Here is an 18,505-nt window from a genome sequence, read left to right as displayed (position 1 = left end):
TCCTTTCTTGAAGGTGAGGTCATCTTCAGTGCGAGCATCATAGTCATACAGTGCTATGAAGAGGGTAACTCCACCACCTGCACACATACATACACACACACACACACACACACACACACATACACACATACACACATATGTTTGAACATGTAAATATTCAAAAAAATAAAGGACTGTGTATATTACCGATTTGTCTTCCCTAAAACCACTACTGTAACAACAGTATTCAATTCAGAAAAGGTTTATAGATGGTATATAACAAAATGCATCACTTAAGAGGAAATAATCATGAATAATCAGTAAATCAGTAAATGTCATTGTCGGCCGCCCCCTTCCTTGAAGCCGGTTATTGGTGTCATACAGTGAGTGAATCTGACGCTGGCGTAGTCCTACTCTGTCATACTGCATGCGGTGCCACAGCAGCGGTGGCTCAAGGGAACCAGCAGAAATCCTGTCCTGCATTATTGATTCTACCCGTGGATCTCCAGGATGAGGTATGTGATGCTAACAGCGCTACCCTACAGGGACACATCCGGTGTGATGCTACAGGAGAGAAGGGGCCAGGGTGGAATATATTGAGCTGGAAGAGACTGCTGGGAAGAAGGTTGTGTCTTTAACACATAATGTATTTATTTTTTTATTTAACCTATTTAACCAGGTAAAAGTCTCATTGAGATTAAAATCAGAAAATACATATATGTTTCATACAAACAAAACACACAATTCACCCACAATCAAAAGACAGTTTTGTCTTATTATATATGGGACAATAATTATATAAAATACATAATCCTGATGCCATAAATATTTCTTAATCAATTTCAATAATGAGGGTCTCTTAATTAGCTCAAATCTTGATCACCTTAATGTATCTTAATGACTTTATTTTAATGACATTAGTAAATCTGGTTCCTCATTATCTTAATCCATTACTTTGTATCATATTGTGTTTCTCAAATTATATTTTTCAACATCTTTGTCTTAATTATAGTAACTTTTCCTAGATATATTAGTTAAATTAGCTTCTCTTATCTGTATGAGGTCAACTTTACTCCTCAATGCATCTGCACAGGAACATCACACACACTTGATTTGATTCAATTTACTTATTCTCAATTCAATTTAGATTCAGAATCAATTATTTCCAAAAAAATAAGTAAAAGAAGCATACTCAGTCATTGTAATCTAGAAGCGAGTATGCCTAAATTAACATGCACTTTTAAATTTGTCCATGTTATGATTATTACTTTTATGCTGCAAGTTTAGCTCAGGAACAATACTATACAATGTTGTATTCCCTTTTAGCTAATTAAAGCACAATGAAATGGTTCATTCATTTTGAAATGGTTAATTCTATATAATATTTAGGTATTTTTTTCATCTGCATGTATTATTGAATCGATATCAAAGCAATTGGATCAATATCAAATTAAATCGATATCGAATCGAATCAAGACCTAAAGAATCAGAATTGAATTGAATTGTGAGGTACCTGGCAATAACGAGCCCTAACACACACACACACACTCACTCACTCACTCACTCACTCACTCACTCACACACTCTCACACAAACACACACACACACACGGTCCCCGCCTCCTACTTGTGTTGCCGACGGGTCTGATCTGTGCGTTGGTGGTACTGGGGAAGATGGGGGCGGAGAAGGCCTTGTTGAAGTCCGGGATTATCTGGGTGGGATCAGGGCTGTAGCGGGTTGGAGCCAGGGCTGTCGACGCCGCCCCATCCATGTTGTCAGGGGAACAGTTTGCAGCCTCTGCTGCTTTGGCGGCGTCCTTCTGCTTGCAACAGGCACACCCCATAATAACCAGCACGGAGACGGTCTCTACGGCCACCAGGAGGAAAAGGGATACAATAGGGTTATTGTAGAGCAGTAGAGGGGATGAATGAACATTGGTCTGGGATTTTCAATTTCAAAGGACAAGCCTTCAGGTTCAACACCCAGCGAGCATTGAGAACCAAGCTGGCCGCTAGGGGCCTTTAACTGTAACCCACAGCTCATTACATGGAGGAGGGGGCCCCAGGTCACTCACCTGATATCTGCCTGTGTCAGATCATTGGTCACTCACCATGGCCCCTATCAGGACACACACATAAATACAAAGTGGGTTGGAGAAATGTTCAAAACATGAAGAGCAGCCATGTGAAAACGGATGCAGAAGTGAGAGGAAGACAGAGCCGAGTTAAGAAAGAGCGCCGGAGAAAGAGAGAGAAACAGGGTGAGAGGGAGGTGTAATGTTAGCCACTTCCCCTATAATTATTCATACTGCTACATAGCCCGGTCAAAAATTTTGGATGTGTGTGTGTGGTTTTCTGTGTTTGTGTGTGTATGTGTGTATGTGTGTGTGTGTGTGTGTGTGTGTGTGTGTGTGTGTGTGTGTGTGTGTGTGTGTGTGTGTGTGTGTGTGTGTGTGTGCGTGTGGTTGTCTCTTTGTGTGTCTCTGTGTGTGTATCTGTGTGTGTGTGTGGTTTTCTCTGTGTTTGTCTATGTGTGTGTATCTGTCTGTGTGTGTATGCATCTGTGGTGGCTTCTGTGTGCTAAAGTTTGCGTCCGACAATGTGGAATATCCTTTTGATGACACCCCAAGCGTGTTTTCTGAGAGACGGGCACACGTCTCTGTTCCTCTAAACTGACTCTTATCATCGAAACAGCTGCACTGTGTGTGTGTGTGTGTGTGTGTGTGTGTGTGTGTGTGTGTGTGTGTGTGTGTGTGTGTGTCCAAATTGTTCTCCACATTTAAGTTTGCATATGGAAGCATCAGAAGGATATATCCTCTGTATGACTGGAAACTGGAAACCGTTTTTCTCCTCCTGTGTAAAATCCTTCTGGTTCCGTGCTAACACACCAAATTCCCATAAATTCCTCAAAAACTGAAAGTAACAATAGCTATTATGGGCCACATTCAAAACAGTCGGCTGCTCCACGCTCATTTGGTGCACAATATGCAACGATGTCACACACACACACACACACGCATACAAACACACACACACACACACACACACACACACACACACACACACACACACACACACACACACACACACGCACGCACGCACACTATCTGGTCCGCCATCAGGAGCGCCACAGGAAGTAAGCCCTGTTAGAGTTTCCTGTCCACCCTTCTGATGGCTCCCCCCTTTTCCTGGAAACTTTCGGACAGAGTCTATCTACAAAGACACAAACGCAGAAGGCATGAACACACACACACGCACACAAAATACACACTCAATCACACACGCTACACACACACAGAGAGCAGCTGTAACTCCACAAAGCCCCCAGATCACATACCTTCCTCCCTCTACTGTTTTTCTCTCATTCCTGCCAAAGCCGGCTTTTAAACACACACACACACACACACACACACACACACACACACACACACACACACACACACACACACCTCTGTTAAATGCCGTCCATCCCAGATCCCACTACCCCCCACCCACCCACAGAAACAAGCAGGGCCATTTAAAACCTTCATCATCCTCATCACCATCATCATCCTCCTCCTCCTCTCCTAGTCCGCCTCCACCAAAGCCTGACTCAAGAAGACCACCGACCCTGCGTGGCCAGAGCAATAGGAAACACATTCACCAAACATGAATTCAAATAACCAATCAAGTAAAAACACAACACAACACTTCAGTACTCTCACACACGCACACACACACACACACACACACACACACACACACACACACACACACACACACACACACACACACACACACACACACACACACAGCAGTATAAATGTTTGCATGGCACGCCTTGTGGCCATTGTTCTCAGGAGTTCCTGTTGACCATATTCCTCCTCTCACTCTCCCTACCCCCCCCCCCCCCATTCCTTAAACTCAGCTCTCTCTCTCTCTCTCTCTCTCTCTCTCTCCTTCTTTTAGTCTTCCGAGTCCCTCCCATAGCTGTTATCTCACTTAATGGTGTGAATGTATAAGCACACACACACACAAACACAAATAAAGTCAGTAACTCTACAGAGTATTTTCTTGTCAGGCTGTGAGTTTTTATGTCCGTGACATGGTGAATACAGTGCTCAATGTAACTGGAGAGAGTTCCTCTTAGCCTTCATTCGTAGTACATGGGTGTCTCTCTCTCTCTAATAATGACACCAATGTTTGGTGACGTTACTATAGAACCATATATTAATAAACGTTTATTGGATTTTTTATAATAATTCTGCTTTCTTTTCTTGCTTCTTATTTTTTTCTTCAGAAAGGCGAACCATTACTGGTACTAATTGCGATAACGACATGGTGGTGTAAGAAGCTGGCATGGCCACTGTGTCTCAACTTTGCTGTGTTCCTCTTGTACCAGGGTTTTTGTCAATTTTCTTGCTTGATCGGCCATCCCCATTAGTGAACAGTGAACCATTAAAGGTTGTGACCCAAGAGGCTAGACCAAAACAACTGACAACCTACGGAACTGAATGTAGAAACCTAGGTGTTTATATACACTTTATATTTGTATATGTAATGCTTGGATGGTTTTTTGTTTAGGCTCTTAATATGAGATATGAGATATGTCATAACTATTTGGCCTGTTGAGCCCTTTGAGACTGTAATGGTGATTAAGGGCTATACAAATAAAATTCAATTGAATTGAATTGAATTAAATACACGCACACACACACACACACACACACACACACACACACCTAGGACTATGTCGATCCTATAAAACAGACGTTACATTTCCTGAAGAATACCGGGTTGAAGGATAGTTATAGCTGCCATGTTTGTGTAACTTGACACTAGAGTTAAAATTATTAGACATAAAAAACATATACAAATTTCGTTATCCAACTAATTGCTAACCATCACAGCGATACCTGACCTTTATGTGCGAAGGGGGCTCATTCTGAAAAAATCTCAATAACATCCAGACAATATGATCACTCTCACAAACATCCAAATCCATGGGACACACCCTTTCCTGCCCCCGCAGGCCACAGATAAGTCCTAACCCCCCACCCCCACCTGTGGAACCACATAAAACATCCAGAAAAACATACATACAGGGGGGGGGGGGGAAATCTCCAATAGCATATGTCTGCAGAACAAAGATCAATTCACCATTCAGTCTCTCTGTCTCTCCTTAGAGCTTGGTGGCCAGCCGGAAGCAGACAGAATTCCTCTCCTTCTCCGCTGAAGGTGGATTCTACAAGTGCTCTTCAAACGCTAAGGATTTTCCGTCAAACTAGAAACTGCATTGTGTGTACCAAACAGCTTCCTGAACACACTCTTTGTGTCATTCTCTCTCTATCACTATTTTGTCATTTGAAACTTTTATCCCAAGTGAGTCACAGTGAATTCAGATACAGGTTATTAAAGCGATTAGAGGGACATGTTGCCCTCTGCAAGAGTACCCGGCCAGAAGCAGCTGATAACGTGATAACATCACAGGTAGCCTCATAATCCCAGCGCTGTGAAAAGTGCCAGACAAACTACAATCGTGTTGTGTCGTTACTGGCACTCGTTGGATAAAAGGGACCATTCGGAACACGTTGGAAACCTTTGGAAATAAATAAAAAGTGCTTCCCAGTATTTTCCCTTCACATGAACAGGAGCTAGGCTAATTTAACTCTGCAAGTCAATGGAAGTGGCAAACAGAGCAGACGCTAACCCAGGAAAGTCTCGCTTATGAAATTAAGCAATTTGTCTGAATGTGGGTAGGACAGATTTACAGATATCTCAGAGTATCTCTTCAAGGCGTTTAGACAGAGGCCTCTCCCTTGGTGTCTCCCCTTCTCTCTCTCTCTTTAGTTCCCCACGTACTCTCTCTCGTTCTCCGCGTACCTCTCACTCTCCCCTCCTTGCCCTCTCCTCTGGTCACTCCGCAGGAAGAAACACAGGATGCCATGTGTGAGTGGGCTGCCAGTGATAGGACAATGGGAAGCCAGCTGTCACTGAGTCCTAATACCACAGGCACGCACGCACACACCTTCACACTGAAGAATGAGAGCTGGAGACGTGCTCGAGGTGTCTAGGCCAGCGGGATGTCCTGTTTCCCTAATGACGTCAGCCCCGAAGAGAGGGAGGGAGAGGGAGAAAGAGAGGGAAAGAGAGAGAGAACGAGGACGAGAAGGAGGGTGAGGGAGAATGAGCAGGAGAGTGAGTGAAAGATAGCAAGCGAGAAAGAGAGAGTGAGAGAGAGTGAGAGAGAGTGAGAGAGAGCAACCAAGAGCGAGAGAGTGAAACAGGCATACATTCCCTCTCTCTCTCTCAATTGGGAAGTGTGTTCTGGTGGTCAGGCCTTCAACTCAGCAAACTTCAGAACCGCAAAACATGGCGTGCAGGCCAGAGATTGACTTGACGCTTCTGCAGAGCCTCAGAGGGACACCTGCAACCTACCGCAGCTGTGCAGTGGCGGCATCTACCACCACCAACACCACCACCACCACAAACACCCCCCTGCCTCCTTCCTCCCTAGCCTGAGTCAAGACAGGAAGTGACCTCGTAAAAAGGAAGTGACCAACCTCAGATGGCCTAATGGCAATTCTGTCCTTCAGAATTGCCATTCCCCCCCCCCCCCAGGGCGGACATCTACTGAACTGAAACAAGTATCTGAAATGATTGAGGAAGATCGAAATTTCCCCGAGATGACACATAAACACAATGTAAAATAATGTGTATCCAGGCTTTTTCTCTGCAAAGGTTTCCTTTAATGAAGCAAATCCAGTTGACGCGTACAATTTGTAGGTCTACTTGTGCAACAGTGTAAAAATGTGTCCTTGACTGATACAGCGAACCTCTTTCCTCACGGTGGAGTGAAGCAACACCGCATATAGAAGTGGTACTTTTGAAGGACGTGGTTTTGCTTATCTGACTGTGTGACGAGGTTAAAGGGACAGTGGAAGTAAGCATATTAAATAGATGAGGTAGAGAATAAGCAGGTGACCATGCAAACATGCTGCTGTGATAGGTCCCTTCCTTTTTGTCCAAAATCATGAATCACTTGTACCGGTTGTCAAGCCGCCTAGTCGCACGGCGGCGGTGCGCCCCCCCCGGTGATGACGGTTGTAGATGCGGAGATGTCAGAGTAGAACCGCTAGCCAACTTTCACGGTAGCCACACACAGAAATTAAAAGTACAGTGACGATTTGTTATGCTCAATAATACGTCAATATAATGTCTTCCTACCGTGGAGTGTGTAAAGTTATCCCAGGGGACGACGGGGACCGGGCGGCTGGTGAACGGTGGCGAACGGCACAAAAATCGCTGTCCGGTGGTTGGTGGAGCCGCGCTACGAGAGCGAGGATGTGTGCGCGTGCTCGACATGCGGAAGGGTTGAGTCCGCGCGCTTTGAGGTCCTCCCTTGTAGCAAGTGTGCGCGTGTGTTGCGCTCTTCATCCCCAGTCCCTAACATGTGGTGGTGGTGGGGGGGAGGCCTTGGGTAGAGGTGTTGCTGCGTTGTCTCTGTCTAGACAACGCAGCAATAACAACATGAGTGGTTCTAGCTGGAGAAGGGCATGTTCATTCTATTGAAGTCTACCAATACTATTGTATAGCCTACTATTTTCCTCAAATTCATGCGCTGAATAGTGACCTGGTTGTGCGTGCGTGCGTGTTTCTGTTGGGTTATCTGGATTATATAGGATGTAGCAAGCATGTGATAACCAGTGATAACCAGATAAGACAGTGAAAACCGCGAGCTGCTGACTATCATCTGAGAGAAGGTGATTCAGGCACATTAAACGAAGACGGGGAGAGATGATGCGATATACGATAAAGAAAGACAGAGAAGAACTTTCCTTATGAGAAGCCGCGACCGAACCGGCTGGGAAGTGTAAAAAGACGTATGTTGGGAGGCGGTACCGAAGTGGGAATTTAACCCTTTGTGTACCGCATGAGGCGCTTGTTTTTCGTTTCAACCTGAATATAATACATTTCAGTCGTTATTTGACATTGGTGGGGACACGTCCCCTGGTCCCCACCCAAATCTACGCCCTGATGAAAGTAAAGTCCCCATTCCGAGGATCTATTAGTGACCATGTTATACGACTAGGTAACCGGCTGCTCTGCGTCAAAGTAAAATAAATGATATTGCAAATGCACATGTAGCCTATGAATTATCCAATAATGTAAAATATTAGTTATAATATTGATGTTCGTGCCTCCAACTTTAATGTTTTTTTTTTACTTAAAAATATTTAAGTTTTGAAGGGCGGTATTGTACTAAGTTTTTTAGCTTATTGGTGACATACAAATCTTCTATTCTTTAAAAACGAGATTCCTGGCGTTATCTAACCTATGTCTCCATCTGGTGTCAATTTTTGAAACACCGCCTTAGGATTTTACAAAGTTGCGTATACATCAACATTTGAGTTAATGTTAGCATATGCAGTCAACACAATTAATATACGTAAACAAACAAAAAACTTTCTTAGTTGTCTCCAAACAAGCGCACATCTTCCCAGGATGTTTATTTGATACCAAAGTAGCTTTTATTGTTTATAAAAATACAAGTTATTGTCTTTTCTTTTTTTCTTTCCTCAACTGAGGGAGGGGGTCTATGATAATGTATCTACTGATTTATCTCCTGCTGGAGAAGAGCGGCCCTCGGTCAAAACAGTTAAACTGCAGTTATCTCCAACAAACAACAGTGCAGATAGAAACTTTGAAATGGATGGTCTGGTGGGCCTCCCTCCACATGCAGCGTGGCCCAGACACCCCAGATATGCATCGATACATGTGCAGCTTTGTACGTCACCGTGTGATTGTGTGTATGTATATATGCATACACGTGTGAGTGTGTGTGTGTGTGTGTGTGTGTGTGTGTGTGTGTGGGAGTGTACTCTGTGGCCACGTCATTGGGTAACAGCTCAATTAAAGCAAATATACATTCAGCCAATCAGGTGGCAAGGAACACAGAGCATTGAAGCATGCCGTGATATGGTCAGATGGTTCAGTTTCTTTTCAAAATCAGACTGAACATGGTGACATTTATTTAGATTACTTTGTCTGTGGATTTGAGTAGCTGTGTCTCGTTCTCGACCTCTTGAGTGGGAAGAGAATAGTGTTAAAAAACGTTTGCACCTCTGGTGGAAACGTTGTGTGAATGAGTGTTTGGAGGAGGATTGCCAAAAGGGTTAGAGTTGACATTAAGTCAAACGAGCCTACTAATGAAGTGGTCACTGAGTGAGTCTTCCTGGGGTGTGCCAGTGTGTAAAAAGATGTGCACGTATGTTCATTGCATGTAGGGTATTCAGCTAAATACTTGAGGCTCATGCCAATAAACTTAGCCTTAATTATTTCAGTGCAAAACAAGCTTAACAAGACAGATTTTCTCTTTAAATATCCAAAAATGATTCACAGGTAGAAAGCAGCAATAACGCAAAACCATGATATACATTGACGAAAGAAGATGTTCAAAAACCAGACAAACCACTGCAGAGTGTGTGTGTGTGTGTGTGTGTGTGTGTGTGTGTGTGTGTGTGTGTGTGTGTGTGTGTGTGTGTGTGTGTGTGTGTGTGTGTGTGTGAGATGATGGGACAAGCCTTAAATCGTCTCACTGGCTCAGGATCAGCATGCTTGTGTGTGTGTGTATGTGTCATCTCATGTAATGTGTGATGGCTCTTAAAGTGTAGAGAAGCGCAGCCTGAAGTCGAGCCTCCATGACAATCAGGTTGGCGTGAACCTACAAAATAAAAAGAAGAGAACTATTAATACAATCACACTTCTTAGAGCAAAAAGGTCAGGGATCAAAAAATTCACGATAAGTGTATGATCTGAATGTTACAGCCAATACATTACTCCAGCTATTTCTAGGAAAAATAAAGTGTCATGGCACTAGGGCTGCTCGATTATGGAAAAAAATCATAATCACGATTATTTTGGTCAATATTGAAATAACGATTATTCAAATGATTATTTATGAGTTTGAAAACATGATGTATTTATTCAGCATGTCTCTCCCAAAAACACTACTAACTTTGAAATTTCGCCATAAAATAATACACAAAATGGTCAAAAGGAAAATGTTCAAATCTAAAATAATGTACAGATAGGTATCCAGCTGTTCTGCACTTTCTATAAAACATAAAAAAAAAACTTAAAAAAAAACTTGATTAACTTAGTTTTGTGATCGTTTGACGCTAAAATTGAAATCGAGATCGAAATTCGATTAATCGCCCAGCCCTTCATGGCACTTTAACCTATTGGGAACCACCACAAATCCTTAACCATCATTCCCTTCACAGAAAGCATGTGGTTTTAGTGCCGCCACCAATCACCCATCAATCCTATGATCAGTGTGTGGGGGGGGGACCTTCTCAGAGTGCTTGAAGTGCCTCCAGAAGGCGTGGTAGATGCGGGCGGTGGTCTGCTCGGGGTGGCAGGCCACCGTCTTGACGAACACCTTCAGGGAGCGCTCCAGCAGCACGTTAACGCCGCCGTAGTCGTAGTCGTCGTAGCTGCAGAGCGGGAGGAAATACATTGGCCATCACATCCTCCAGAGCCAGGAACCACGTTGAATTAAGTGGTGAAACCATGTAAAAGGAGGACATGAAAGGTTGTTTAGACCTTTAGGTTTAAATGATGACGCAGTGGTAGAGCAGATGGTCTGCATGGAGTTGAAATGAAAGTACTGATTATGACGCAGTAGCGTCACGGAGCCTCATGTGGTCCTCAGTATGTCCACATGTGTCTGTGTGTGTGTGTCCTCTCACCGTATGCCGTAGAGGCAGTGGATGTAGTTCCACAAGGCTTTCCTCAGGGTGTAGGTGTCCACGCCCTCATGCATGGCCATCCTGTGGTAGGTCAGGTTACTCACAACCTGAAAAAAATACCATGTTCACTAAAAGAGCCTAAAATCGTTTATTCAGATCACTGAACCCATTAATAAAATGCGTATCTCCTCATGAAACATTACATTAAACCATGCTGATGAACCACGCCGACCAACGGCAGAGGATGGCAAACAAGCCCCATAAAATGTTTTACACACATGCTAGCGAAGATATCACGAGCCAAGTCAACATGGGCGTCCTCCCCTGACCCCGGAGGGAACGACTCCAACTCATCAGGCCAACTTTATGTATATTCCACGTGGTCATCAATTATCCACTTTATAATCCACAAATCATTAACCTCCCTCACTTTCGTTTTCAGTATCATGTGCTGGCTACCGACAGCGACTCACTACTGCACCGCATTGATTGTGAGGTCAGGGAACGCCATGGCATGGGAGTCATGGGGCTGGGGGTCAGGGGTCAGGGCGTGAGGTCCCCCTGGTAAAGGTTACCTGGAACTTCTCGTCCAGCAACTGTCCCATGTCTGGAAGGAGCCGGTTCACCAGGGAGTAGCCGTGGTCCTCCCAGGAGTAGTCCTGCACACCATGAAACAAGATCACTCTATAACCCACATAACCTAGCATCCAGCTTTTTTCCACCTCGGTACACTGCAATAGTGGCGGTTATATTCTACACACACAAACAGTATGACGGAGGTTCTCTCCCAGAGATAATGACAGGTAAAGGGCTCTGGGGCCTCACCTGTGCCCTCATGGTTGGCGGGGCCTGCTCTCCCCGAGGGGCAAAGTCCTCATAACTGAACTCTGGTTCCTCCACCAGGCGGAGCACCACCTCCGGAGGGGCTCCCCGCACTACCGCTACACACACACACACACACACACACACACACACACACACACACACACACACACACACACACACACACACACACACACACACACACACACACAGAACGAGTGAGCTGTGTGTGATGACAGCAGGGATGGATGTTTAAATGGAGAAAAGGGAGGGAGGGAGGGAGGGATAAAGGGAAGGAGGGATGGATAAAGGGGGGGAGGGATAAAGGGAGGGAGGGATGGACAAAGCGAGGGAGTGATAAAGGGACGGAGGGATACAGGGAGGGAGGGATGGATAAAGGGAGGGAGGGATGGAGGGAGGGATAAAGAGAGGGAGGGATAAAGGGAGGGCGGGATAAAGGGGGGAGGGATAAAGGGAGGGAGGGATAAAGGGGCGGATGCATAAAGGGAGGGAGGGATAAAGCGGGGGAGGGATGCATAAAGGGAGGGAGGGATAAAGAGGGGAGGGATAAAGGGAGGGAGGGATGGATAAAGGGAGGGAGGGATAAAGGGAGGGAGGGAGGGATAAAGAGAGGGAGGGATAAAGGGGGGAGGGATAAAGAGGGGAAGGGATAAAGGGGGATGGATGGATAAAGGGAGGGAGGGATAAAGGGAGGGATGGATAAAGGGAGGGAGGGATAAAGGGAGGGAGGGATAAAGGGGGGAGGGATGGATAAAGGGGGAGGGAGGGATAAAGGGAGGGAGGGATAAAAGGGGGAGGGATGAATAAAGGGAGGGAGGGATAAGGGGGAGGGATAAAGGGAGGGAGGGAGGGATAAAGGGAGGGAGGGATGGATAAAGGGAGGGAGGGATAGATAAAGAGAGGGAGGGATGGGTAAAGGGAGGGATAAAGGGGGGAGGGATAAAGGGGGGGAGGGATAAAGGGAGGGATTAATGGCTAAAGGGATAGCTGGAGGCAGGACAGACGGGTGGGGGGGTGTTGGTACCGGTGGGGATGCTCTCGCTGCGTTCCCGCTCAAAGCGCGTGAGCATCTCCTCCTGGGTGCACTCCTCCTCCTGCTCCTGGAGCTCAGCCATCCTCTTCATCAGCACCTCCACCTCCATCACGCCGTCCGTCAGCTGGGGGAGGGGGGGGGGGGGGGGTCAGGCTCAAGGCCAACATAAGGAGCCCCCTTCACTGCTGTCCCCTCGTGTGTGGTTACAACCCCATGTTGAAAAGCTTCAGGGGCCAAACTACTGCACCCAGAAGTCACCTTACGGATATTTTTAAATGTACCTAAAAAGGTAAGGTTGTGCTAGGGCTGACATAATATACTTCAACTAAAAGATACAGAAGTAATTAAATAAAATAACAAGAAATGTAATACATCAAAAGAAAGAAATGAGGATCACTGAATTGAAATACATGATCATTAAGTTGATTAAACTAATATTTAAAACCTCACCCTGTGATAAAGGTTGTATCCCTGTTTAATAAAGTACCATCTTATCTTCAAACAACAACAGCAGATATCAGTCTAGTCTGAACCCCTTCCCAGTCTCACCTCTTGCCTGCCGTCCTCGTGGGCGGGGCTATGGGGGCTGCAGGGTAGGTGATTGGGCGACGGAGGGCTGAAGGCATGGCCTCCTGTGTGGTCAGGCTCAGGGTTCACCCCGCAGCCCCACACGAAGGAGGACAGCGAATGGGCGTGCGCCATGAGAATCACTGCATGGATCAGTTCAGCCAATGACCAGCGAGACTCCGCCCCCGGACACACCAGCTCCTACAGGGACACAGAGATTGTACGGGTCACCTAGATACCGTGGAGCACCACGCCGTTGCTGTGACCCACGACCCAATGCCCCACCCTGCCTGGGGTCTGATCTTAACCTTACACAGGGGCATTTCCCCATCATGTCTGCCCTCATCTCCTTTCCCATGCGGGTCAAGAGTTCACTAGAGCACAGTTCTTTTTTCAAAAAGTGGATATTATATGATATGATAGATATATATATATTGAAATGGTAGGTGGATATAGAGGTCATTACTGACCAGCGAATGGAGGGTCAAAGTCTGAAAAAACTCTCCCCTATAAAAACAAATTCCTTAATAATTGTAAGACATACACGATAATCAATAGTGATTATGGTTTATTACTAGTAAATCAGTTACTTCCACCGTGGCCGTGCCTATGTTGTCCAGTTACTGATGCGTGCGTGCCACAGGGCCCCCACCTGTATGTGCTGCTGTGTGATGAGCCAGGGTCTGTGAGCCAGCAGCTTGTTGAGACCCTGCAGGCTGCGCAGCTTGGCGGGGGCCTGCTGCACGCCACCTAGCCAGCTCTCCTCCCCGCCCGCCTCCAGGTAGGCCGCGCTGTGCTGCTGGACCAGGTAGGAGCACTGGTGCCTCGCCGCTGCCTAAAGGACCCCCCCAGGAGGGTACACAGACGGCCATGGTGAACGCCACGTCCAATGAGAGGCCTACTCAGACGAACAGGGCTGTCTGAGGGGCTCAGCACAGCTAATGCAACATCTTTAAACATTTGATCATATAAAATGGGTTAGGGTTTGGCCTAAAAAATCCCAAACTTCTAGGATTAATAAAGATTTATATCACTTTAAATATCAGAAGGCTTCCAGGATAGCCAAGTTGAATGCAAATAATTCAGATTGAACAGAGTTCCAATAAAACAATGAGTGATTAAGGATAATCATTTGATTCATTACCTATTTTTTTTTGCAAAAGATGTCATAATATTTGGTTAAATGGACAATTTTTTGGATATCGTCCTGGACACAAAGTGGATCATTATTTCTGGAATATGATGCATCTGTAAGGCGTGTGACTTAACGGAGAGGGGCGGGGGAAGGGATCAGGGAGGTGGCTTATTGATCAGGCGCTGTTTATCTTCATTAATCCATCATCCATGCAGTATTACCCGTGGCTGACGGCAAGCTTTGTGCGATGTTCGTGATTAAAGTCAGCCCACATTGGGTGTTTTTCACAGATGACATTAATCTCTTCATCAAGGGTGTCACGAACCCAAGGTCAAAACTACCATCATGGCTGCAGCCATCAGCAGACCAGATCATCCGGTGTGAGGACATCAGTCACAGAGCAAGACTTTCAATCTCCAGTGGGACAAACAAACCATTTCTAAAAATACGCCAGCGAACCCAAAACCGTACATATAATATTTTTTTTTAACATGGGAATATCTTGTATTATCGTCAAACATTTTATTTAACTGAAATAGCTCAAGACCCCTCTTTCCTAAAACTTTCAGCCCAAAACACATTTGTTTAAATCTCAGTGTTCGAATTCCCACTGAAACAGTGGGTTGGCTCTTATAATATTATACTAAATACTATTTTTATCAGTCACATGGTAAATAACATTTACATAGTCAAATAAAAAGCTTTTCCAATAGATACAGGCAGATGTACTGGGACGGCAAAGGCCCATAAATCCACTGTACTCAATAGCTTCAATGGTTTAACCTCCCAGACCTTCAGTGTTGATCAATGTTTTAAAATAAGAAGTAAATATGGAATGTCACTTTCTGACACAGTGGCTCCTCTTCCAAACGGTACATAGTACAGGTTTGACATGTTCTGCGGTTGCTGCTGCAAAATGTGCTGTTTACGTGTTCCACCAGCGCTGCTTTGATTATCATTATGAGTTACGGCATGGCATCAAATGTCCAACTATTACATCAGCTCTGTTTCCCTTTCATTAAAGTGTACCGTTAACACATTCACTCTTTGACCCAGCTTGACCCCCTGTAGCGTGGATGTAATCAGTATAGGAACGCTTGTTTTAACGGCGTACACCATTTTCAACCTGTGTAAACCTGTGGAAACCACTTACACCTGTGGATACCTATTTAAACCTATGTTAACCGCGTACACTTGTTTAAACCTGTGTAAACCACGTGAACCTGTTTAAACCTGTTTAAACCTGTGTAAACCTGTGTAAACCTGTTTAAACCTGGGTAAACCTGTTTAAACCTGGGTAAACCTGTTAACCTGTTAAAACGTTTTGGTGGTGATGACGGGGGATGCCCTCACCATGATGACGATATAGTGTCTCCAGAGGCTTGGCAGGGGCCCGTCCAGATCCAGCAGAGCGTGCTGAGTCCTCAGGAAGCAGCTGAGGTAGGCTGGGTGCAGACCCATCGCCATGGTGATGTTGTCCAGACGTCCCAGCGAGAAGAAGGCGTCGAGTAACACATCCTGTTCGATCCCCTCCTTCTGCATCTAGGATGGAACGTAAAGACAGAATTACATGAGAATGTATTTAGACAGGACTTAAATAAGCTTTGAGGAGGTTCTTAGCGGTGGGTAAGTTTGCATGTTGTCTAATGTGTCCTAATGTGTGACAGTTGTATTACTAGTCCAGCTTTGAAAAGTATCAGGATTTGATTGAATTAATACATTTATCACTGATAAGAGTTCCACAATCAGAACCACATACAATACGGCTGGTCTCAATGGCTCGACTACTAAAGAGCCAAGTTTCTATTTTGTTACGCAACTCACAAAAGAAGTTCTACATTTCTGACAATGACATTGACCTGCTATATCATAAATCTCCTGGATTCATTTGAAGGGATAACATGTTCTAAGGTCTAAATCTAAATGGAAAATAGAAATGGAATATAACATTTACAAGGATGTTTTAATGAGTGTCATATGCCATGAAATAAGAATGGTTCTATTTTGGTTACACAAGGAGCTCTTTCTGTCTACATATGGAGGGGGTCATCCTCCATAGAGCCCTCAGGTCTCTACAGTGACCCAGAACAGGCAGACGGCTCTACAGGGACCTGGAGAGAGTTGTAGGTAGGAAGGGGCCACGTCATACCCATGGCTATGGTCCATTGGACATACTTTTTTAGTACAGTTGTTGAGTCTGAGCGGTATAATGATGAGGGATGATGTGTATGGAATGCACCCACTCCATGGCATTATACTTACATTTACACTTAGGGCATTTAGCAGACTCTTTCATCCAAAGTGACTCACAATAAGTACATTGGTCAGAAGAAGGAGATACAATATAAATATGACTCATGAACGAATATCACTTTGAAAGTACCTACTGACACCTTACACAACAAATCTCCTACCAGTACAGAGGATGGTCAGATGATGGCAAACTGCAACCACACTGATAGATGCTACAAAATTGTATACACTGGACTTTTAAAGCTAGGGTAGACAATTTATGTGAGAAGCAATCCAACGATAGAATCCGAAGCAGACAAACCTCTTTAGCTGGGATAAATGCACTTGAACCTGAAGTTAGAGCCCGTGGTACTTCAACTCCTCGCTCCTGTGGGAAGAGGACAGAAGTTTTTTTTTTAATAATATAAATGATAAGTTGCAACTTGCAGCCCCGTGACTTTTATATGCCCGAGGAAACGTGTAGCATATGTAACTGGAAAGCGCTGTTTCATATTAACATATGCTGTACAACTGCTCCTCAAACATACCGACATCTTGAAAAAAAAAAAGAGCGACTCGGTATATTTTGCATTAGTTATGGGGGGGGAGGGTTCAGATCATCGAAAGGGGGCGTGTCCGGTGAGCTTGTTTTGAAAACCTAGTCTTGCATCACCTAAAACAGCTCACCGTCTGATGAAATCACACGGCAAGCAAGAAAAATCTCTCCAAATATCGTCCCAACACATTTAGTCAATCATCGTAACCGTCATCATATAAATATATATATACCAGAGTGCCTCGAATTACAAGGATAACTTACCCTTACATCTAAAAGACATAGATCTACACTATCGCTAAAGTCGTAAAGGGACAGCATATCTGAACGATCATATGTATGATTTAACCGATCTACATGCGATTCAAACATAAGATATTCACTTCAGCCGGGGGCCATTACCTGTGCAGTGCGAAGCAGTTTGGCTGCCCTCTCTCGGACCTCGGACAGCGGACACGACCGAGACAACCGTAGCAGATGCAGGAGAGTCGACGCGCACAGGCGCTCGGAACCGGGCCGATCCAGCCCTAACCGCGCGAGCACCGCCTGGGTAAGCTCCTCGAGCGCCGCGGCTCGGTCCCCCTCGTCCCGGCTGCACAGCCGCGTGAAGGTCTTGGGGTTCGGCCCGAGGTCTGGTTCCGACTCGGAGTGGTTGAGGCGTGGGCGACCGGAGGAGGGAGGTGGTTTGGATTCACACGGCACGGATGTCCCTGATTCACTGGTCATTTCTTGTTCTGGTTCGAGTTGTTTTAAGGCTGTGACAAGCTCTCGTGCCCACTTGGTGTAACGTTACCTCCGCTAGCAGAGTGAGCCCAAACTACGATTCAAGATCAGACTGATGACCATGTAGGCCTACTACACGTCAAGTAGCGCAATGTGCCGGTAACACGAATGGGCGTATTTGAAATACCGTGGACATGTTTCTATGAATAGTCTTCTTCTGATGCCTACCAAGGTTATTTGCTGCCACCGGCTAGCAGGGCAGCTCGGTGCCGAGACCGTTAGCGGCTAAGTGATGTTAGCCCCGGCGGCTGGTCGCGTTGGTAATGGTTGTCATCACGCGCTTGACCGTTCGCTGCTCCACGAACCAGTCATCCCGAAGGCGGTTCGGGTCCGCTGGGACTTCTAGGTGAAACCGACGTGTCGGGTCGATGGTGTTCTCAGTGGCGCTAGTAGTCCGTGTCTCGGTTCACTTTACTGCTGCTGGCTGCAGCTTTTCATCAGATGTTGTTCTTTCCCCTGACGTTGACGTCAAACGTTACGACTGCGGAAGCGGTTCTTCAAAGTCCCTTACTTGATTTGCGTTTAGCCAACCGTGTTTTAAATGATTAATCTGCCAGTAAATATTACATGCTGATAATCTCTCTCTCTCTCTCTCTCTCTCTCTCTCTCTCTCTCTCTCTCTCTCTCTCTCTCTCTCTCTCTCTC

The 18,505-nt window shown here is 45.4% G+C and overlaps 2 protein-coding genes across 4 annotated transcripts in view; both read right to left on the bottom strand.

The window, feature by feature from the left end:
• Positions 1-7,297, bottom strand: part of yrk (Yes-related kinase) — a 14,736-nt gene extending 7,439 nt beyond the window's left edge. For 2 of the 3 annotated variants that reach the window (XM_079749440.1, XM_079749442.1), the window contains exons 1-4: positions 7,185-7,297; positions 2,054-2,097; positions 1,606-1,845; positions 1-77 (exon numbers count right to left, since the gene is read on the bottom strand). The exon at positions 1-77 is cut by the window's left edge and continues 26 nt beyond it. In XM_079749440.1, the coding sequence (XP_079605566.1) occupies positions 1-77; positions 1,606-1,822 (294 nt within the window). In that variant the 5' untranslated portion in view covers positions 1,823-1,845; positions 2,054-2,097; positions 7,185-7,297. Of the gene's footprint in view, positions 78-1,605; positions 1,846-2,053; positions 2,098-7,005; positions 7,101-7,184 lie in introns of all 3 variants that reach the window. The other variant, XM_079749441.1, reaches the window with a different exon arrangement.
• A 1,194-nt stretch (positions 7,298-8,491) lies between these two features.
• sesn2 (sestrin 2) lies at positions 8,492-18,310 on the bottom strand. The gene is made up of 11 exons (XM_079750152.1): positions 17,480-18,310; positions 16,844-16,909; positions 15,643-15,831; positions 13,807-13,989; positions 13,137-13,355; positions 12,579-12,711; positions 11,537-11,652; positions 11,287-11,370; positions 10,712-10,818; positions 10,312-10,456; positions 8,492-9,681 (listed from the first exon to the last, which is right to left on the bottom strand). The coding sequence occupies exons 1-11, from the start codon at positions 17,801-17,803 to the stop codon at positions 9,595-9,597; spliced, it is 1,653 nt and encodes a 550-aa protein (XP_079606278.1). The 5' UTR covers positions 17,804-18,310; the 3' UTR covers positions 8,492-9,594.
• Positions 18,311-18,505: the final 195 nt, after the last annotated feature.

This window comes from Pollachius pollachius (genome assembly GCF_949987615.1).
Source record: "Pollachius pollachius genome assembly, chromosome: 13".
NCBI lineage: Eukaryota > Metazoa > Chordata > Actinopteri > Gadiformes > Gadidae > Pollachius > Pollachius pollachius.
Note: the sequence above shows the minus strand (reverse complement) of the source record. Positions and strands in the feature narration are given on the sequence as shown.

What these genes read in the sequence shown, in the direction of transcription:
- sesn2 (XM_079750152.1), bottom strand. Translation starts at nt 17,803, where the DNA reads ATGACCAGTGAATCAGGGACATCCGTGCCGTGTGAATCCAAACCACCT. An exon ending in GACACTATATCGTCATCATG is followed by an intron (nt 13,990 to 15,642) that starts GTGAGGGCATCC and finishes GGGGTCCTTTAG; the next exon opens with GCAGCGGCGAGGCACCAGTG. An exon ending in TGCTGGACGAGAAGTTCCAG is followed by an intron (nt 10,819 to 11,286) that starts GTAACCTTTACC and finishes TATTTTTTTCAG; the next exon opens with GTTGTGAGTAACCTGACCTA.